Consider the following 20,235-nt stretch of genomic DNA (forward strand, 5'->3'; position numbering starts at 1 on the left):
TCATCAGACAGAGATTTGCATCAGCACCTTAGTGACTGCTTAGCATTCAGTTTTAGGGACATACCACAGTTTGTATAACAATTCCCATACTGTATGACATCAGAAGCAATATAAACGGCTTTAATCGACTGTATCATCACTGCTTCTAATACTCAATCTTTACACACGGAGGTATGCATTTTAGCATTTTTTGGCAGTAGCAAAAATTTAGTAGCGACATGCATGAGCATCAATTAAGAAATGACTGAGGCCCGGCGCGGTGGCTCAAGCCTGTAATCCCAGCACTTTTGGGAGACTGACGTGGGTGAATCACAAGGTCAAGAGGTTGAGACCATCCTGATCAACATGGTGAAACCCCATCTCTACTAAAAATACAAAAAGTTAGCTGGGCATGGTGGCATGTGCCTGTAATCCCAGCTACTCAGGAGGCTGAGGCAGGAGAACTGCCTGAACCCAGGAGGCAGAGGTTGCGGTGAGCCGAGATCACGCCATTGCACTCCAGCTTGGGTAACAAGAACGAAACTCTGTCTTAAAAAAAAAAAAAAAGAAATGGCTGAATAAATTATAGACCTTTATTATTAAACACTGTGCAGCTTTAGAAAGAAAGAGATCAATCTAAACATGCTGTCTTGGAGAAGCAAACCCAACAAATTATTGGGGTAAAAACAAATTATAAAATAAAATAATATTGAAGCTGCGTATATGCTAGTTTGTACTTATTTGCTTAAAAATATAAAATTATGGAAGGATAAAAACTAAATTTTTTACTAGTTAACAATTGTGAGATTCTTTTGAGAGATGGAGTAGGAGGGGACTATTATTTTACTTTAGATTTCTGTGCTTAATTACTGTTAAATTTCAACTGCCTAGAATTTAACTGAATTGGAGGAGGATGGAAAACAGTGGGATGTAGATAAAAATATACTGTTTTGGAGTGCCTGGTATTGATATGTGGAGGTTAATTAAACTCTCTTTACTTCTGAATAGGTTTGAAATTTTCCATAAGAAAAGTAAATTAAAAAGTAAGTTTTAAAATGTAGATTCTACCAATGCACTATGTACTGTGCTAGGAAGAGCAGCCACTGACTGGCTATGCTCATGCTCCCCTGAGGATCTGTCTCTAACCTCTATCTCTATTGGAGTGACTTAGTTTGTGCAAACTTATTCGCTCTCATTTCCAATAGAATCATGTGGATAATATACATTTTAACACATTGGGAGGATAAATCTTTTTCACACATTAATGAGCTAGGTATAGTTCCTATTTTGCTAAATGGCTACTCCTATCACACCCTTCATCCATTACTCCGCTGGGATCCTCTCATTTTTAAATTAACCAGTAGAACTCTTTACAAGTTAGGAACATTAGCCTTTCTGTGACATTTTTATAAATATTTTCCCAGATTTTTTTTTTTTTTTTAAAGACAGAGTCTTGTTCTGTTGCCCAGGCTGGAGTGCAGTGGCGCAGCCTTGGCTCACTGCAACCTCCACTTCCTGGGTTCAAGCGATTCTTGTGCCTCAGCTTCCTGAGTAGCTGAGATTACAGGCACCTGCCACCAAACTTGGCCAATTTTTGTGTTTTTATTAGGGACGGAGTTTTACCATGTTGGCCAGGCTGGTTGAGAACTCCTGAGCTCAAGTGATCTGCCTGCCTCAGCCTCCCACAGTGCTGGGGTTACAAGTATGAGCCACTGCACCAGATTTGTTTTTAATTCAGTGTTTTTTGATGTTTTAAATGCATCAAGAGTAAAATCTATCAACCTTTCTCTTTTCAATATCTTCTTTAAGAAAGATCTTCGTTCCCTTAGGATTACATAGTTATTTAGGTTTTCTTCTAGCACTTTAAGGTTATTTTGTATATTTAAGTCTTTAATATAACTGAAATATAATTTGGTATTTAAGAGTCTTTTTCCCCAAAATAATTATTTAGTTTTTCCTACACAATTTGTCCATTCCCCGCTGGTTTCAAATATGACTGCCATCTATACCAAATATTTATTTTTCCATTTCCACCCTTCTTACGCTGCTCTACCAATGTCTATCCCCGTCCCAGGACCACAGTATTATTTATGAAGCTGTGGAATGTGTTTAATTCCTCTGCAGGAAAGTCACCAACCCCTTTCCTCTCTGATGTTTGTGGTATGGATCTACATTATTTTACTTTCTTGTTTTATACCTTGACTAGCATATATGTAGAACAACTTTAAATGATACCAGTGATAATAAACAAGCTTATTTAATTTCCTGACTTCAAAAGACAGGATTGGTTTGAGTCTTTCATCATTTAAATATGAGGCATTTTTATCTTACACATAAAATCCTTCTATTCGGCCGGGCACAGTGGCTCACGCCTATAATCCCAGCACTTTGGGAGGCTGAGGCGGGTGGATCATGGGCTGGGCAACATGGTGAAACCCCGTCACTACTAAAAATATAAAAAATTAGCTGGGTGTGGTGGTGGATGCCTGTAATTCCAGCTACTCAGGAGTCTGAGGCAGGAGAATTGTTTGAACCCGGGAGGCGAAGGTTGCAGTGAGCCGAGATTGCCCCACTGTACTCCAGCCTGGGCAACAAGAGCAAAACTTTGTTCCCCCTGGCACCCCAAACAAAAAAATCCTTCTATTCTCACACTGCTAAGTTTACAACAAGAACATAGGTTGAATTTTAAAAATAAAATTTAAAGGAGGGGACTAGTACCGTAGTTTTTTATCAATAAGAGCTGATTAATAAAATCTACCCTGTAGTTCCAGCCACTCTTGGGAGGCTGAGGAATGAGAATTGCCTGAACCCAGGAGGCAGAGGTTGCAGTCAGATGAGATCGCACCATTGCACTCCAGCCTGGGTGATGAAGTAAGACCCTGTCTGAAAATTTAAAAATAAAATCTACCAGGGAGTCACGATTGATTTCAACACATTTTCTAATATTTGATCATCTGTGAATTCTTGGAATGACACATTCTGTATTGTTCTTTCAGTGTGTTATCTGTAGCAGCCTCTTCCCAAACAACGTTCTAAGGAACAGTCTGTCAAGATGTGCTTAGAGATGTGGCATTTAAGACAGGGCTGGATGCGAAGACCCTTTTCTGAAGGTGAATAGATTCTTCTGCACACTTGCATTTTTAAAGATTGCAAGGAGCCTTACAGTAGAGAATGATGCTGAACTTTAGCAGGCTACCTGAAGACATCTGAACGCAGGGCTCATAGCTTGGAATGTGCCCCAAACATCCATCGGCTCAGGATTTTTTTTGTTTTTTAACAAAACCCCAAGAAAGAAAATAATGGTTCATGGTTCTCCTTTGGTATTAGTTCAGTCAGAATTTGCCACTAAGATTGGCTGGGGAGTTTCCTTCCCTCTTTTCACAGAGCTTTGAAACAGTTTAAACAGTGCATATGTTCTTTCTTCCTTGAAAACTGAATGTCTAACCATTTGGGCCTAGGGATTCTCTTAGGAATCAGAGTCCTTCAGCAACTATCTTGGCCGCTCTTGTGGTCATGGTTTTACTGGGCTTCCTGGGCTTCCCTGCATTCGTCCACAACCTGCTCACTGAGCGCTAGCTCAGCCATGGGAGGGGCAGGTGCTGGGGGTACCAAGGTGACCCACCCAGAGCACAAGCCCTGCCCTCACAGAGCTGACAGCCCGAGGACCCAGAAGAGAGTGTAAATGACGATCTTGGCAGAAGAAATAAGAGATAAAGCAAAGGAGAATTCCTACAAATAGAGAAAATAACCTAGAGATAGAAAACAGGAGAGGAAAGAGGAAGGGTCCAGGAGGAGTCAAGAAGAGGTTCCAGAAAGAGACAAGTAAGGGTGGAGTGGAGGAAGGCATGGAAATAGTTCAAGATCATGTCCTACCTCTGCATGTCTGGGTGCCCAATGCAAAAGGCCCCAGATGTCCAGGCCAAGAGATGCATACAGATCCAGCAAGGGCAGCACATGAGGTTCCAGACATTGGAACAACAAGATGACCCCAAAGCTTCTAGAATTCTAGCTTGTGTCTAACTGATGTTTCAAAAGGAGGGGACAGAGGAGGACACCTGGGAGACATGAGGGAGAAACTGGGGGCAGTGAGGAATCAATGGCCAAGGGTGAGGCCCCCTCCTCCAGAGGGAGGCAGCAGTGAAGGCCTGGAGAAGAGAACAGGTTCAGAATTTGTTCTGGAGGAGGAAGGGCAAGATGGGCTGTATTTGGGACGGGGGGAAAGGAAGACTCAAGAGCAGATACGGTGTTTCTGGCTGAAGCAACTGGGAGCACAGCTGTGGAGGAAGGCAGAAGAAACTGGCTTGGGGGGCAGGAAAAGAATCAAAAGTCTGGGGATTTTTGTTGTTTTTGTTCATTTACAGTTGGAGATGTCTTGTGTAACAGCAAGTGGAGAGGGCAAGCTGGGGGCTGGATCTGTAAATCTGGAGTTCATGGGTCCGAACTACAAGTTTCCACAGAAATATCCACCATCAAAGAGATGCGTGGGTGCCATGTACTAGGTGAGATCTCGGGGGAAGTGCATGGAGAGAAGGGGCCAGGCAGGATCAAGTTCAGAGATGCTCCAATACTAAGACATAAGAGCGAAGCTGAGTCCATTTTGGTTACTTAGGCTTTTCTGAAAACCACTATTTTCTTACTTTTTGTTTTAATTTGGGGGAGGTAACAGTTTAGCTCCCTCTGACTAGCTCTGTGGCAGATCTATGTGCAAAGGCATCCTCTTATCCTGCTTAGCTTTGCCAGAAGTTTGTATATATTGGGATTGCCTCCTCTTAAGAGACCAGCTTTTAGATTTATACCTTCTATTTGTTTCACATTTTCAGTATCTTTAATTCATTTCCCCTGCTTTTACTAGGTTCATTTTTTTTGTCCTCTTTTCTTAGCCACTGAAATTCCTCATGTACTCTGTTTGCTTTAAAGGTTATGGATTTCCTTAAGAACAACTCTGGCTACTAAGTGTGACTACAGCTGCTCTTGCCATCATTTCCTAAACTATCAGTAATTAATTGTAAAGCTTCAATTTCCTCTCTGAGAGTGATTTTTAACACTCTTTTTTTTTTTTAAGCTTCTAAGTGGTTTGGGGGTTTTGTTCAACCTTTTGTTACTGGTTTCTAATTTTACTGTACTATACCTACAATTTATCCATTTTGACATTAATTAAATTTCGCTGGAAGAATATTCTTACATGCCATCTTCCCACCTCTGCTTGTGTGAAGAATGTTTTGACCAACCTTTGGCGAAATAAGAATATTAAGAACAATTTTGGGCTGGGCATGGTGGCGTATGCCTGTAACCCCAGCACTTTGGGAGGTTGAGGCAGGTGGATCACCTGAGGTCAGGAGTTTGAGACCAGCCTGGCCAACATGATAAAATCCTTTCTCTACTAAAAATACAAAAATTACCCAGGCATGGTGGTTGGTGCCTGTAGTCCCAGCTACTCGGGAGGCTAAGGCAGAAGAACTGCTTGAACCTGGGAGACTGAGGTTGCAGTGAGCCAAGATAGGGCCACTGCACTCAGCCTGGGTAACAGAGCGAGACTGCGTCTCAAAAAAAAAAAAAAGTTGGATAAGCATGATGATTGGGTATTCATGTTCTTCATGCTCATGTATGAGGTGTGCCTCCTTCAAGTCTTGCTTAAAGGAAAAAAACTTGATATTTTCACACACCTTAATTTGTAATGTGTAGATAACAATTCTGCTATGGTTCACTTTATTTGTACATCATGTTCTAATATACAGAACAGGATTGAGAGTGATGGGTTCAGATTAATTTCTAACACTTGGGTTTTGAAACCCACCTTGGCCACTTAACTCACTGTGACTCTGGGCAATAACATTACATCATGATGCTCAGTGTCCTCTGCTGTTAAATGGGGTAACAGTAGGATGTACCTTATCTGATACTATATACAGTGTTTTTTTTTTTTTTTAATTTTTTCATTTTAAAAAATTTTTTTCTATACAAGTGTTATATAAAGGACTGATACATAGTAAAAGATCAATAAATACCACCTGTTATTAAATAATTGCAGAACATTTCACAAAACAAAACAAATGAAGAATCCTCTCATATGTGATGACTTATTTTGTTTTAGGAATTTTACTGGCTGGTTAAATTCCAGAGTAATGGAACCATATACCTGCATATGATCAGTTCTTAAACATGCTCTGCAGACACACAGAGAATGTGGAATCTGTATTACACAGAGTTCTGTGACTCTAATCATCAGTGATATTATCAAATTCCCATATGTCTTCATTAACACAAAGTGTTAACTTTACTTAAAGGGCAAGGGGCATCTTTGATGGATGTGATTTCTATATGAAAGGACAGGCAATGACTACCAGGACCCTGGCAGAAACAATGTCCCTCACCCACCCACTGCCAGGAGTGCAGAGCCCAGTGTGGCCTGGGCAGAAGAGTCACATCATCAATGCCAACAGATCTTTCCTACGACTTCTCTGGAAATACTCCAGACTGCTGCCAGTCTGGAAGCATTTTTGAGTCTCATGATATAAAAATTTGGCTTCTCAGTATGTCAATTCATGCTCATGAGACTTGGCAAGACCTCAAAAGTCAAGAACAAATGGCGCCACCACCTTACCAAAGCTTAAAACCTTACAACCCACTGTCTTCATATTGCTGCTAAGTCTGTCTTTGTAATACCTCAACTGCATGCCAATTTCCAACCTCTGGGTCAAAAACCCTTTGACTGTTCCCTAGCATGAAGCAAATAAAGTTGAAACTGTCAGACCATTCTTATTATTCCAAAACATGATCTCCTGAAGTCTGTGTGAATATTCCTAAAGGCTGCCCCACAGTGGTGGGACGAGGGGAGAAGTTTCCACTTACAGCATGGCAATGCCCCAGTGCTTCCCGGCTCTCTCCCCCGCTGCCTGGAAACCAGAGAGACCGATGAGGGCCACCGTGGGTGTAATAGTCAAGGGCCCGATGTACTTCAGTAGAGCTCCAGGCAGGCCTAGGAGGCCAATGACTACTTCTATCAGTGAGGACATGATGATGGCCCCCTGGATCTGCAACGAGAGATGGCATAGACACAGGCGTGAGCTGCTTGTACATTGCACACTCAGAATGTTACCCGCAACCACAACTGATAATTCTGCAAGGCAACAAGTTATTATATCATCTAACCTGACAAGAAACTTCAGTGAGTGCTAACTGGGGCCTGCATTCCTGATACAGGTGTATTACAGAAATGGGCCCGGGACACAAAGCCCACGTGCCTTTTCCACTGCTAAATGATGCAGGCAAAAATTTATAATTCCCATTGAAGAAACACAACATTTTAAGACCAGCCTTAGAGGAACACTGCAGCACAAAGATTTTCAGCTTTAAAGAATGAGCACCCCTCAGGACATCAACAAGACAGTGTTCTGACAAAAATTCGAAAGGGATGTTTTCAGTGTGCAGAATGGCCACATCTGTGCTCATTCTGAACTGACGGTGAATTATCTAACAGGTTTGGGAAAACATTAATACACTGTCAGCTGTACTTCCTATCTGCTTCTGTTCAATTGCACTTTGGCAGACAAATATCTTTAGTTCTTTCAACCAACAGAGGCAAACACTGAGGCCAGAGTGAACAATTCTGTCGATGATGAGCCTCTGTAGCTCTGTCCAGTGAGCCACGAACCTCAGCTAGTTGTGCTGGCAGGTGTGTGGCCAGGTCTGTGGGTGAGGGGGAAAACCATTCCTTCTGGTTGCTCAAAGCATTTCCATATTGCTTTATTTTAGAGTGTTGCTTAACTACATTTACTTTAACAAGAGAAATAAACATTATCAGTAATTGAAAAAGAAAAGAAGGACCCAGTAAAGCAAATGCGATTTCTTGGGTCAACCAACAGTGAAGCTGAGAAGAAAAATGAAGATGCCAAAAGCAGAGAATGCTTGTCTTTTACCTCTCGGATCCGGGGATACCAGATGTGTTCTGTGTGCAACAGCTCTGCTGTTCCATTGGCAACTGAAACATCTTGAAAACAAAAACAAAGTTTTTCTTGGAGTGAAACTGATGTCTCACATGGCATATTCATTTTACCCTTTAAGCAGAATCTTCTCCCTGTTTTTATTATATTTATGTCAATCCCATCCTCCAATTCAACCTCCAACAGGACAGCTTATCTTATTGAAAGGTGGATCCTCAAACGTTAATTTAACGAAATGAATTCATCGACTGAGAGCTCCCCAAATTGTCAAAAGCTAACTGAAGTGGTGATACACGTTACTAGCACCAGCCTCACACAAAAAAACCAACCTTTGCACACACCTCATTGAAATGCCCGACAGCAAGGTTGCTGGACTGAGGTCTGAAAAACTTAGATAAAACAGAGGGTCTTTTCCAGTTCCCAGATCAAATCAATGGTCACAAAGTAACTCCTAGGAGCAAGGAAGGAAACGAAGGCTGGAAAACTTTGCTCCTAGAAGGTCAAAATGTAATTGTATTTTTGACAGGACAGGTCTGACTCTGATTTTCTCAAATTCCCTATCTTTTCCTGACCTTATCAGGTTCCTTAAGGATCTTTGCAATCACTAAGGAAGGGGAATGAAAGTCATTTGCAGCAAACCACAGTAGCTAGATCCTTAAAAAGCAAAGATGTTTCAGAGAAGGGATGCTGACGCAGCAAGGAAAGTGATTACTGGTGGGTCATAAAATCCACTGAAGAGAGAGGCAGAAAAATAGCACAAATATTTTTCTATTCCGTTTCCATGTTTGTCAATTTCATTAACATAGAGAAATGAGATCAATTCTAATCCTTTCTTGCTCTAGGGTTAGGGATGAACAAGTGGATAGAAAGAGAGAGACAGACACGATCCACAGATTGGAGCATTCTAAGCTGTTTGTGGGTTTGTGTGCTTTGTCCATAATTCCAGAAAGGATTTAGCGCTGCTGAGGGCAGCATGTCCAGGCCTCCCTTTACACCTGCTTTAAAGGACCCCAATGACATATGTGGAAATAACTGCAATTACCTGTGGTGTTACATTTCCATTTATCTAAAGACAGGATGGCTCGAGCAGGGGCCAAAAATGCAAAAGCACTGGCCTGAAACAGGGGTAACCTAAAAGAAACGAGACCAAAACCATGATCACGGCATCGGGAACTACCGAAGTAGTTCACTATTTGACAGCTTAACAGTCTTTTCCATAGACATACAGCACATGAGTAAATGCAGGCACACCTAGAAGAAAAAGCCCCAGTCTGCAAAGGTCTCCTGTGCCATGCAGCCACAGCCAGTGGCTTCCTCATCCTCCCCATTGCCACTCTCCTCCCATCCAGGCAGCTCCAGGGTGGGCCCCATGGTCAGTGCCAACACCCCAACACTGGTCCCTGCCATCACCACCTTTCCTCTTGCAGGTGGGGGACTGCAGGCATTTGGGCTTCCCTCTTTCCTACTGAGCTTATAAACTTTTTAAACATTCAGTGCATTTCTGCTTTTTTACCTCCCTCCTCTTCCCTTTAAATTCTTATCGGTTATCACAGGAAAAAAATTCCTTCCGTTGTTTCATTTTGTGAATCAAAACCTGCCTTAATCACAGATTAAGGAAAAGACAATAGCAGATATAATAAATATTCTGCTTAATCAAAAAAATACTTAAAGATATTCTAACATATTTTAAAGGGCCGAGAAAACTTGCAGAAATCTCCATTAAATTTGCTGCCCACATCCTCAAACTAAATGCAGAGATCCTCAAATGACATGATTTGATTATATTTTAGATATTTTCATATTGACTTCATGAACCTGTTAGCTATTCAAAAAGACCATTTTTTAATGGAAATGTACAGCATTTTAGATAAGTCACATTAAGGTGGCTTTATGGGTTAGCATGAAAACTTAATCACTATTTTTCATATAATTTTGATGGTAAAACATTAAACTGGCTCCTCCTATTTTCAGAGCTAGGAAATCTCACACATCTAAATCCTGAAATGCCCCAGGAAGCCTGGTCAGTAGCCTTGCCAGTGAGGCAGGGACGCATCCCTCCCTCTGAGCTGTCTGGCAGCAAGTCCTACCCACAGTGAAACAGGAGCTGGACTGAGAAATCGAACTGTCTCTGGCTAAAGGACAAGCAGCCTCGATGCAAGTCCAGAGCCCAGCACACACCATTCTGAGCCAGTGAGCTCAAGACTTCCTTGTTACAGACGCTCTCCTGGCTGTTTAATCATGCAATGACATTAACCCAGAGCAGGCAGGGTGCTGGTTTTAAGGCACGTAGGCAGGCTATACCGTACAAACCAGATGCATTGCTGATGGCCACTCCCATGGGCATGCCCTTCAACAACCATCCAGTTATAATTACCTGCCACAGGGGCCCAGAGGATAGCGGAAGTGAAGGTCACCTGAAGTGGGAATGTACGGCAAAGGGAAAACACTGACTTTTAAGCATTCCGTAAGCACAAATTTTCAGGACTGTACTGAAAGGACAGCATTTAATTAGGGACGGAAGGAATGGTCCAAATGCCACCTGGTTTACTACGGTTTCAGATTTTAAGCAATGCATCCTAAGGCAATGGAATACGAATAGTGAACTGCGTTTAGAGATTTTATCCTTAGGAATGGCCATCACACATCACACTACATTGGTAAGTCACTGGAAATGGCAAAAGGAAAGACTGTATCTGGCTTCCACTCCTCAGTTAGACCTCAGTCTGAACCTGACCTTGGCATCTGACCTGGGCACCTTTCATCAGAGCATCTGATGGCTTAACTAGCACTAAAAGTCACGAGAGCGCTGCCGCAAAGACACTCGCTTATTGGCATGCTGTTGGGGTCCTGGGTTCCTCTGAAATAGGCGACGACAGAAAACGTCTCCTGAGATGATCTCAAAGGGGCTGCTCATGCCAGCATTACGTGTTCACATCTAGTCAGGCAAACACCACCTGACACAAGCTGTTAAGACGCCAGTACTAAGTGTGGACTCTGTCACTGGCTTGACTGAAACATTCTTAGGGACAGTTGCAACAAGAGCATTTGAACACATTAAACAAATGAGAGCTTCCCTAGATCACAATTAACAAAACCAACTTTTCAAGAAAACAACTGAAGATGAAAAAATGGCTTATTTAGGTGCTTGTCCAGTGTGATGCTGGTCGATTCTCAGTTCTCTCTGCATCCACAACACGGCTCCTGTTGTACTCATGTGACCACGTAAACCTCAGGCACCCAGGTGGGTCTCCTCAGGCCAAGAATACTGCCTGCTCTTTTATTTTGTACTAATTAGTGGAAAGGAAATATAGTGAACTGTGCTTTTCTTTACACCAGGGGCTGCCAAACCAGCCACTGGGCCAGATCTGGGGTGCTACTGGTTTTTGTAAGTAAAGCTGTACTGTAACAAAAAACAGTCATTTATTTACTCATGGTCTACGGCTGCTTTCACGCTACCATGGTAGAGCTCAGCAGGATATTTACACAAAGCACAGGATATTTACTGTTGGCCTTTTACAAAGCAAGTTTTTCTGAACTGTCTACAGGGAAAATATATCTTAAATATGTGAAGAGGCAGTGGATGTCTGCAGCTACAAACGCTCACAGTTAATAGTGGTCACTAGTATTAGTTTAAAAAAACAAAATCCTGAGCAGACCAGCATCTTTCTCATGAGGAGATCCCATGTCATGCTCCTGCCTCAGGACAGCAGAAGAACCTAAGCAACCTCCGCAAGTCCTTACTTTATTCAAAACCCTGCCAGAGGCTCCCCCATGCCCAGGTAACCTGAACCCCGCTCCTTGCCTGGTGTCTCTCACTAGCTCCTTCATACTATTTGTCATTTAAAGCACAGAGAAAATATCACCTCCTCCAATAAATATTCCAGGATCGGCCGGGCGCGGTGGCTCACACCTATAATCCCCAGCACTTTGGGAGGCCGAGGCGGGTGGATCATGAGGTCAAGAGATCAAAACCATCATGGTCAACGAGGTGAAACCCCGTCTCTACTAAAAATACAAAAATTAGCTGGGCATGGTAGTGCGTGCCTGTAATCCCAGCTACTCGGGAGGGTGAGGCAGGAGAATTGCTTGAACCCAAAAGGCGGAGGTTGCGGTGAGCCGAGATCGTGCCATTGCACTCCAGTCTGGGTAACAACAGCAAAACTCTGTCTCAAAATAAATAAATAAATAGATAGATAAATAAATATTCCAGGATCTCCTTTGAATCTGTAATGTGTTTCCCTATAACTTGAGACATTTTGTCAAGATTTCTGCAAGTCACCTCCCAAGTTACCAGGTTGCTGCTTCAGGATTCTCTGGGAGTGCTGGTTAAATGTGGAAATTTCTGCATCTCATCCTGGTTAGCCAGATTCAGGGGTGGGTGGCACCAAATCTGCATTTTCAACAGTGCCTTCTAGGGGTGGCAGAGACTGAAAACCCCTATGCCAGGTAAAGGGATTTATCATTTTGTCACCTGATAAACATTCTTGGGTACTGCTTGACATAGGCACAATTATAAGCAGACAGACAATGGAAAACACGCCATGAGCCCTTCTGTTTTTGCTGCATGAAGACACTAATTATGATCACATATGAGGGACAGTGATGTGACGGTGTGAAATGTCATGGGGCTCTGCAGGTGCCGTCACTTGAGTGGGTCTTAAAGTACGAGAAGTGCTTTGCCACATGTGTGGGGGTTATGGATATTAAGGGCAGAGAGAGGAGAGGCGCAAAACAAGAGCCACAGGACAAACCCAGGAACCCTCAGAGGACCGCAGATTCTCCACTTGGGAGAAAGCACAGGGAGCTCATGTGGTGAAGGTCAGTGGGGACCGGATGACAAATGTCCCCTGTGTTCTTCCTGCAGCAAGAGGAACACGAGTGAAGGGCCTGCTCTGAAAGGACCACTGGAGGCGAACTGGGAGGGGTGACCTTAACCCTGAAGCTATTCTCAGTATGGAAGGAACCAAGCAACAGAGGATATTCCAACAGACTGTGGCATGGCTCTGTGCGTTGTCTTTGCTTTTTTTTTTTTTCTTTTCTATGTCTTTGCTTTTTACCTCTCTTTGGCATTGGCTCACATGACGAGCCAGCCTGAATCAAGTCTCCACATGCACCCAGCCTCTATCTGCTCCCTTCCTCAGGTTGCTGCTGTCTGTGTTGGTTGGTACACTCCCCGCGAGCTGTCCTGCCCATCTCAATCTTGAGGCAGGGGTCTCCCAATAGCAGAAGCGGATAGGCTTCACCCACCATCTTTACACACCATGTATCCCCAGTACCAATGAACACTTAATGAATTGAAGGAGCTATTTACCAATATTCTCAGAAAGGAATTCTAGTAAACTAAAAATAAGAGGTTAAGCCTTTTTGACGAGTTGATTTTGACTGCGAATTTGGAATAGAGAGATGATTAGATTAAAATCATTCAGAGTTGGGGGCGAAATGTGCATGGGTTTTCATGATTCACCCAGATACGCCTCCAGATGCTGGGGGGCTTCCAGTCCTCCTCTGGTGCCATCGGAGAAAGTTCAAAAGCTGATGAATGGTTTCGATGGGAAGCACCATGAAGGTACAAACAGTATCTGCCCAGAACTAAACTTAATGAAAATGAACAAAACAAAAACGAAATTCACCAACACAGAGCATATATACTCTGTGCCTGGCTTCCTTAATCTACCTAGACGACAACCAAAGTTGGTACAAAACCTTGCATTGTCAAATGAACATTGACTTGAGATGTAAAACTCAGTAAAACATTTTGAAAAAATAATCCCTAAGTGATGTAACAGGTTTGGCTTTGAGGAGCTATAGGTTCATTATTGAATCTACCACTAGGAGTGTGTGTACCAAGCACTTTTAAAGAAAAGCAAGGCCAGGTACAGTGGCTCATGCCTGTAATTTCAGCACTTTGGGAGGCTGAGGTGGGTGGATCATGTAAGGTCAGGAGTTCGAGACCAGCCTGGCCAATATGGTGAAACCCCGTCTCTACTAAAAATACAAAAATTAGCCAGGCATGGTGGTGGGTGCCTATATCTCAGCTACTTGGGAGGCTGAGGCAGGAGAATCGCTTGAACCCAGAAGACAGAGGTTGCAGTGAGTTGAGATCATGCCACTACACTTCATCCTGGGCAACAGAGCGAGACTCCATCCCCTCCCCCTCCAAAAAAAAGAAAAAGAAAAGAAAGACATAATGTGTCAAAAAAAAACGTTTTCTTAATTAACATGTTCTGTCATTTACTGTATCTATCCATTCATCCATTCATCCATCCACTGATCTGTTGAACTGTTGGAAAGTAGCCTGTATAGTTCTATCAGTAGATCGTGGTGCTGGTGATGTGATTCTGTGAGCTTATACCATCTGTATGGTATAAGCTCAACTAACTACACAGTTTAAGGCTGAATTCTACCGCATGTCTCTTGTCCCTCAATAGAGGTGACATTTAAAAAAACTATGTCTATCAATCTATCAAGTGTTTTGGACAGTGGATGCAGGGAGATGATAACATATTCCTTAAGACACCATGGTCATGCCAAATATTGAAAAAACTCCCCAAATTTAAAACAGGAAAAGAGCTTCCGTCCCTATTTGGTACTATTCACTCCGGTGTAGGGCTGCTTTTGCCAGGGAAGTCACCTGCCTAAAACGAAAGAATTGGGGTTAGGGCAGGGAATGGGAGGGTGGGGAGGAGCAGAAGGCCATAAGGAGGAGGATGAGCAATTCAGAGCACAGGGAAATACATTTGGGGCAAGTGGGACCCGACAGTTGAAGAAGAAAAGTTGTAGAGAACTAAATTCATTAAACTTACAAGCAACAAGAGGACTCAGTTGGACTCCCAGGCCCCTGAAACATTACAAATACCAGCAAACATAGAAAGGGTGTAGTAACTGAAAGGAGACCACCCAGAGCAGACCCACCCTAGAGAACAAGCTCAGCTCAGGCAAGAGGGACTCAGGCCTCAGGAGGGACTGGATCAAATGTCCTTAGAGCTTTCTGACAGCCTCTGCCACAGACTCCAGGGTCAGTGGGCCCACCCTGACTAGGGACACTGGCAGTGAGGCTGTCCCAAGCCCTGCTGCACTCATCAGGTCTGTGTTGCTCCACGAGGATGCCCAGCCCTTGCCACTGCACAACCACTGTACTACCTGCCTCCTTCCCTCCCAGGGGGCTCACTAAGATAGAGTCAGCCAGTGAGGGTGGACAGGTACCAGGCATCATCTCACTTGATGCTAACAACCTTTCTTTCGAGACAGGGTATCGCTCTGTCACCCAGGCTGGCGCAAATCACGGCTCACTGTAGCCTTGACCTGGCCTCAAGTAATCTTCCCACCTCAGCCTCCCGAGTAGCTGGGACAGGTGTTTACCCCCTCACCTGGCTAATTTTTTTTTTGATGTTTTTGTAGAGACAAGGTCTCCTTATGTTGCCCAGGCTGGTCTTGAACTTCTAGGTTCAAGCGATCCTCCCACCTTGGCCTCCCAAAGTGCTGGGATTGCAGGCATGAGCCATGACACCTGGCTCACTAACAATCTTATTGTCAGTTTACCATTGAGGAAACAGGGCTTGGAGAGACCTGTTTGGAGAGAGCTTGTCCAGAGTCTTTTTTTTTTTTGCTATGAAAGTGCTTTATTAGGCCAAACTACTTACTATGAAAATGCTTTAAAATGTAGCAGGAGGAAATGTAAAGACTCAAAGATGTGCATAGTGACAATGGCTATCAGAACACACTAAAATCCACACTGCTTCCCCCTTTACCTAGAAAAGGAAGCTTCTAGGCTAACTCCTCCTCCTCAGCACACTCCTCAAACTCCTCCTCCTCAGCTGTGGCATCTTGGTATTGCTGGTATTCTGACACCAGGTTGTTAAGGTTGCTCTTGGCCTCGGTGAAGTCCATCTCATCCATGCCCTTGCCCGTGTACCAGTGCAGGAAGGCCTTGCGCCTGAACATAGCTGTAAACTGTTTGGAGACGCGTTTGAAGAGCTCCTGGATTGCTGTGTTGTTACCAATGAAGGTGGCCGACATTTTTAGCCCCCGGCTAAAATAAATAATGCAAAGGGAACCCAGCTGCCTCTGAATTCAAGGACTCCAGTGCAGCTGGCAGAGGGGAACAGAGCAGAGACTCTCCGTCAAAGCCATTGCCTCTGCATTCTCACTGGTCTCCCTTATCTCAGCTTGCTGCAATCTCCACCTCCCAGGTTCAAGAGATTCTCTCGCTTCAGCCTCCTGAGTAGCTGGGATATATAGGCACCCACCACCATGTCCAGCTAATTTCTGTATTTTTAGTAGAGATGGGGGTTCACATGTTGGCCAGGCTGGTCTCCAACTCCTGACCTCAGGTGATCTACCCTCCTTGGCCTCCCAAAGTGCTGGGATTACAGGTGTGAGCCACCACGCCTAGCCTGGATTCCCACATAAATGTATGATAATTCTTTTTTAGTTAAATGGGTGGTAAATTTTTTTTTTATTTGGGCCCCAAACCCTATAGCCTGCTATTATGTGCCTGCTTGACATGACAGAATACAAAGGATTTAACATCTCCTACATGGTAATTTTGGCAAAAATGTTTACCCTAAATCAATCACGCCTCCAGGCCCATCTTCTGGTTGACAACAAATGAGAGGGATTGTGGGACAAATCAAACAATGTGACAGGGACACGGATCAGACAAAATCAGACCACGGGACACTCATGAGACATCAGTTCTGGAAGTTTTTAAAAAAGATGATGATGTGGGGAAGAAAAGGTGGAGACAGCAAAGAGACACCACAAACAAAGGCACCACATGAAGGTGACTGGTTTAGGGAGGGAATAATTGTGAAAAGTATTTTAGGGACAACTGAGAAGTTAAATATGAACTGCATATGAGATGATGTGACGGAATGATTGTTAACGTCCTTGGGCGTGATAAATGGTCTCTTGTGATGCGTAAGAGACACCCTCATTGCTCATTGCTAGGAGAGTATGTAGGGGTTGGCCATCATGCTATCTGCAACTTTACTTCTTTTTTGTTTAAGACAGGATCTTGCACTGTCTTCCAGGCTGGAATGCAGTGGGGTGATCACGGCTCAATGAAGCCTCAAGCTCCTGGGCTCAAGAGATACTTCCACCTCAGCCTCCCAAGTAGCTGGGACCACAGGTGCACATCACCACACCTAGCTAATTATTTTTATTATTTGTTGAGACAAGGTCTCACTATATTCTCCAGGCTGGTCTCAAACTCCTGGGCTCAAGCAATCCTCCTGCCTCAGCCTCCCAAAGTGCTGGGATTACAGCCCTGAACCGCCTTGCCCAGCCTGCAACTTTGCTTTCAAGTGGCTCAAAAATTTTAAAAATTACACTTGTACCCCAATGCAAATACATATAAAGAAAGAGAAGTGGGGGAAGGAAGTCCAAGTCTCACCCACCCCAATCTAATCACTGCATCCCTCCATGCTTCTAAGTTTTATAAACAGTCATGAGTTCAAAGTCTTCAGATGTAAGACCTTAAAGTCTCCTGGAGCCACTCCTTGTACTCAGTGAACGTATCATGAACAACGTTCCAATAGGGCCCCAGGAACTTGACAGATAGAAGACAGAGGAATTCTCTCTCCTTAGAGCAGACAATCTGTTTAGAGACCAGGTTCCTAGACCAGCTACAATGACGCTCTTGGCCAAACGCTACCTTTTCTCAGCACATCAGTGTGCTGTGTGCTTACAGCAGGCCTGAGAGTGGCCAGGAGGGGCTCCTCTGAGAGGGGACATCCTACCTTTCATATTGCTGGAGAGGTCAGAATGATGCCTCTAAGAGGGGCCTGGATTGAAAGGCTGGGGGTAGCCCCTTAAACACCATAAGGCTCTCCTGCCAGCCTGTGCGAGAGACAGTGTTGGGACAGTGGGGCAGGGTCTCGGAGGACCCTAGAGACACCAAGGGTTGGGGTGGGAACTCTGGGAGCTTGGAGGTGCCACAAAAGAATGACAGCTGCAGGTTGCAGCATCTCGACAACCTGCCCTGATTTCTCTGGATTTTAAAGGCTTTGTACTAATACCTAAAACAAGGGTTAGCTGGAATTGACATCTCAGACCAGCCAGAGTGAGAACTGTTGAAATCTCGCTCAGGGTAACTCGGTAATGAAGACCCGCTTGAAGTAAAGCTCAAGGGATCCAGGTCAAAGGAGAGGAGGGAGAATGAAAAGGCAGGGAGGGAGAGGGAGAGGGAAGTAGCACCCATGAGGAACTGCCTTTCCCTGAACAAAGGCTTGGAAAGCACCAAAGCCTTCTAAGTTCATGACAACTGGGGCTAAAGCCCACAACCTTCAATGCAAAAGGACAACGGCCCCTGGAGGAAAAGAAAACATTCTAATGCCAGGAGAGATGTGCAGTGAAGGAAGGGCCTGCAGCCTGCCAACCCAGACGCGCTTCCTGTGGCTTTGGCCAGTCAGCCTTGGGAAACGTGCCCATGCTGTGGCATCCTACAGTGGGCCTTCTGTGCTTGAATGAGGTCTGCAAAGACACACATCTGTTTCACCTTCACGGGTTGTCATCAACTCTGGTCCTTTTTATAGAATGAAACAGGTTTCCAGGATAGCATTCCACTCAGATCAAGAGCCCATGTGAAATGAGGAGGATGACCTGACCACAGCACTTTGTTCTTTCCTGTACTCGAGACGCTTCTGCAGAATAGGGCCCACCCTTCAAGGGCACAGGCCATTATTTCTCCTCAGGCTCCCTTCCCCCTCAACATCCAGTGACCGTCAAACAAGCTAAGCAGATACAGAACTGAAACACAACAGGGGAACCTTGGAGCTGGAGAAGTCTGAGACTGCCTTAAAAATCATGAAAGCTGGACAGGAGAAACTTTTCCTTCTGCTGCTCTAAGCCTAAGGAAATGAGTGGTGAGCTGCTCAGAAAACAAAAACAACCCAAAAGAGCCTACAGAGGCCATCGGCCACCCTTCCGGTGGGGTGCTGCTGGGAGTCAGGCCTGCACCCTCAGCTGCGCCTGCCTTTCCTTCCACCTTGCTCCCACTCACAGCCTCTACCCCAACTGCTCTATCTATTTATTCCATCCTTTTTTGAGCAGAAAATAAACACAGGAGTCTAAAAGAAATGATAATTCACAGCCTATGATGGATCTATCTAAGCAACTAGCAAAACTAGAAGTCTAAAATACGAGCTCACATTTTCATATGCAAAAACTCCCAAAAAGTATTCCAGGAAACATAATAATCTACAAAAACACAATAAATTCATTAAAACAAAAGCTAACTATATCATTCCCAGGACATCTTAGGAAGAAGCATCCTTTGATTTTCACAAAGGAAACAGGGCTAGAGGGGTCACTTGTCCATAATGCCACATGCTATAAATATCTCTCTATCCTCAGAAGTGTAGATTCTGATGTCCAAGGGGTTAGAATTCCATAAAAGTATCCCAAAACCTGACTTTCTCGAGCACTGGCCAAGCGCCCAGCTCTGGCAGCATTGATCTTGGTGAGCACCCCTAGACCAGATGCTGTCCTGAGTAAGATGTGGGAGTCCAATGACCAGAGGGGACCTCACCCTCCTGAGGTCTGGCTGCCAACTTTGCTCTGCTGGATGGGAATAGGGCGTATGCTCATGGAGTAGCTGGCCACTTTGGGGATTTCTGCTCTTCTCTCACTAAACCCATAGAAAACCTGAGGCAAGGGTGTGAGAGGTGGTGCAGCTGACGAGGTCGCCCGGCCTCTTCTGGCCCAGTGCAAAGATGGGAAGAGGAAGGGTGGAGGAGTCTGAGTCCCAACAGGTAGGGATGGAGATGGAGAGACGTGGGGGATTAGAGAGGAGGCACACGAACATGGGGTGCCGCACATGCCCCCAGATGGTGACTGGCCAGTCAGGGAGGGAAACAGCAGCCTGTTCCACTGCCTCAGTGCCCTTTCGCTGCCTCAGACGCGCAGCCCCACACATAGCAGGCCCCAAGCACACCCAAGACCTACACAGAAGAAGATCTGCAAACAGGGTCTAAGGCCGTGCAGAGCAGGAGCCCCCACCCGAGCCCCTGCTCACTGCCTACCTGCTGGTCGGAGAGGCAGCAAGGGGTGCAGGCAGCACACAGCACTGCAGGCTCAGAAGAGTCACAGCAACCACCTCCCCCCAGCCTGGAGGGCCCTGCTGCTGGTGAGGTACCAGCGGGGGTGCTCCCCTCCCCCATCCCAAAGGCTCTCTCTAAGCCGCTTAGCTAGAAAGACTTTTTTTTCCATGTCTTTTTCACATGTAAAATACATTCAGAAAGATTCCTTAATCAGGACACATGAGCACATTCCAAAGAGTGGAATGCTTCTCTTTCCAGCTAAGGATTCAAAGCAG

At 44.6% G+C, this 20,235-nt stretch overlaps 2 protein-coding genes across 11 annotated transcripts in view; both read right to left on the reverse strand.

The window, feature by feature from the left end:
- Positions 1 to 20,235, reverse strand: part of SLC23A2 (solute carrier family 23 member 2) — a 140,304-nt gene that overhangs the window by 24,525 nt on the left and 95,544 nt on the right. For all 10 annotated transcript variants that reach the window (XM_078371321.1, XM_035298317.3, XM_035298311.3 and 7 more), the window contains 3 exons: positions 8,962 to 9,050; positions 7,896 to 7,966; positions 6,829 to 7,010 (listed from right to left, as the gene is read on the reverse strand). In XM_078371321.1, coding sequence (XP_078227447.1) covers positions 6,829 to 7,010; positions 7,896 to 7,966; positions 8,962 to 9,050 — 342 coding nt within the window. The remainder of the gene's footprint in view (positions 1 to 6,828; positions 7,011 to 7,895; positions 7,967 to 8,961; positions 9,051 to 20,235) is intronic.
- Positions 15,513 to 20,014, reverse strand: LOC144582452 (tubulin beta chain-like). Its single transcript, XM_078371322.1, has one exon. The coding sequence runs from the start codon at positions 15,933 to 15,935 to the stop codon at positions 15,684 to 15,686; it is 252 nt and encodes an 83-aa protein (XP_078227448.1). The 5' UTR covers positions 15,936 to 20,014; the 3' UTR covers positions 15,513 to 15,683.

The sequence above is a fragment of the Callithrix jacchus genome, chromosome 5, assembly GCF_049354715.1.
Source record: "Callithrix jacchus isolate 240 chromosome 5, calJac240_pri, whole genome shotgun sequence".
Classification (NCBI taxonomy): Eukaryota; Metazoa; Chordata; class Mammalia; order Primates; family Cebidae; genus Callithrix; species Callithrix jacchus.

Coding starts and splice junctions, on each gene's coding strand:
- LOC144582452 (XM_078371322.1), bottom strand. CDS start 15,935: ATGTCGGCCACCTTCATTGGTAACAACACAGCAATCCAGGAGCTCTTC.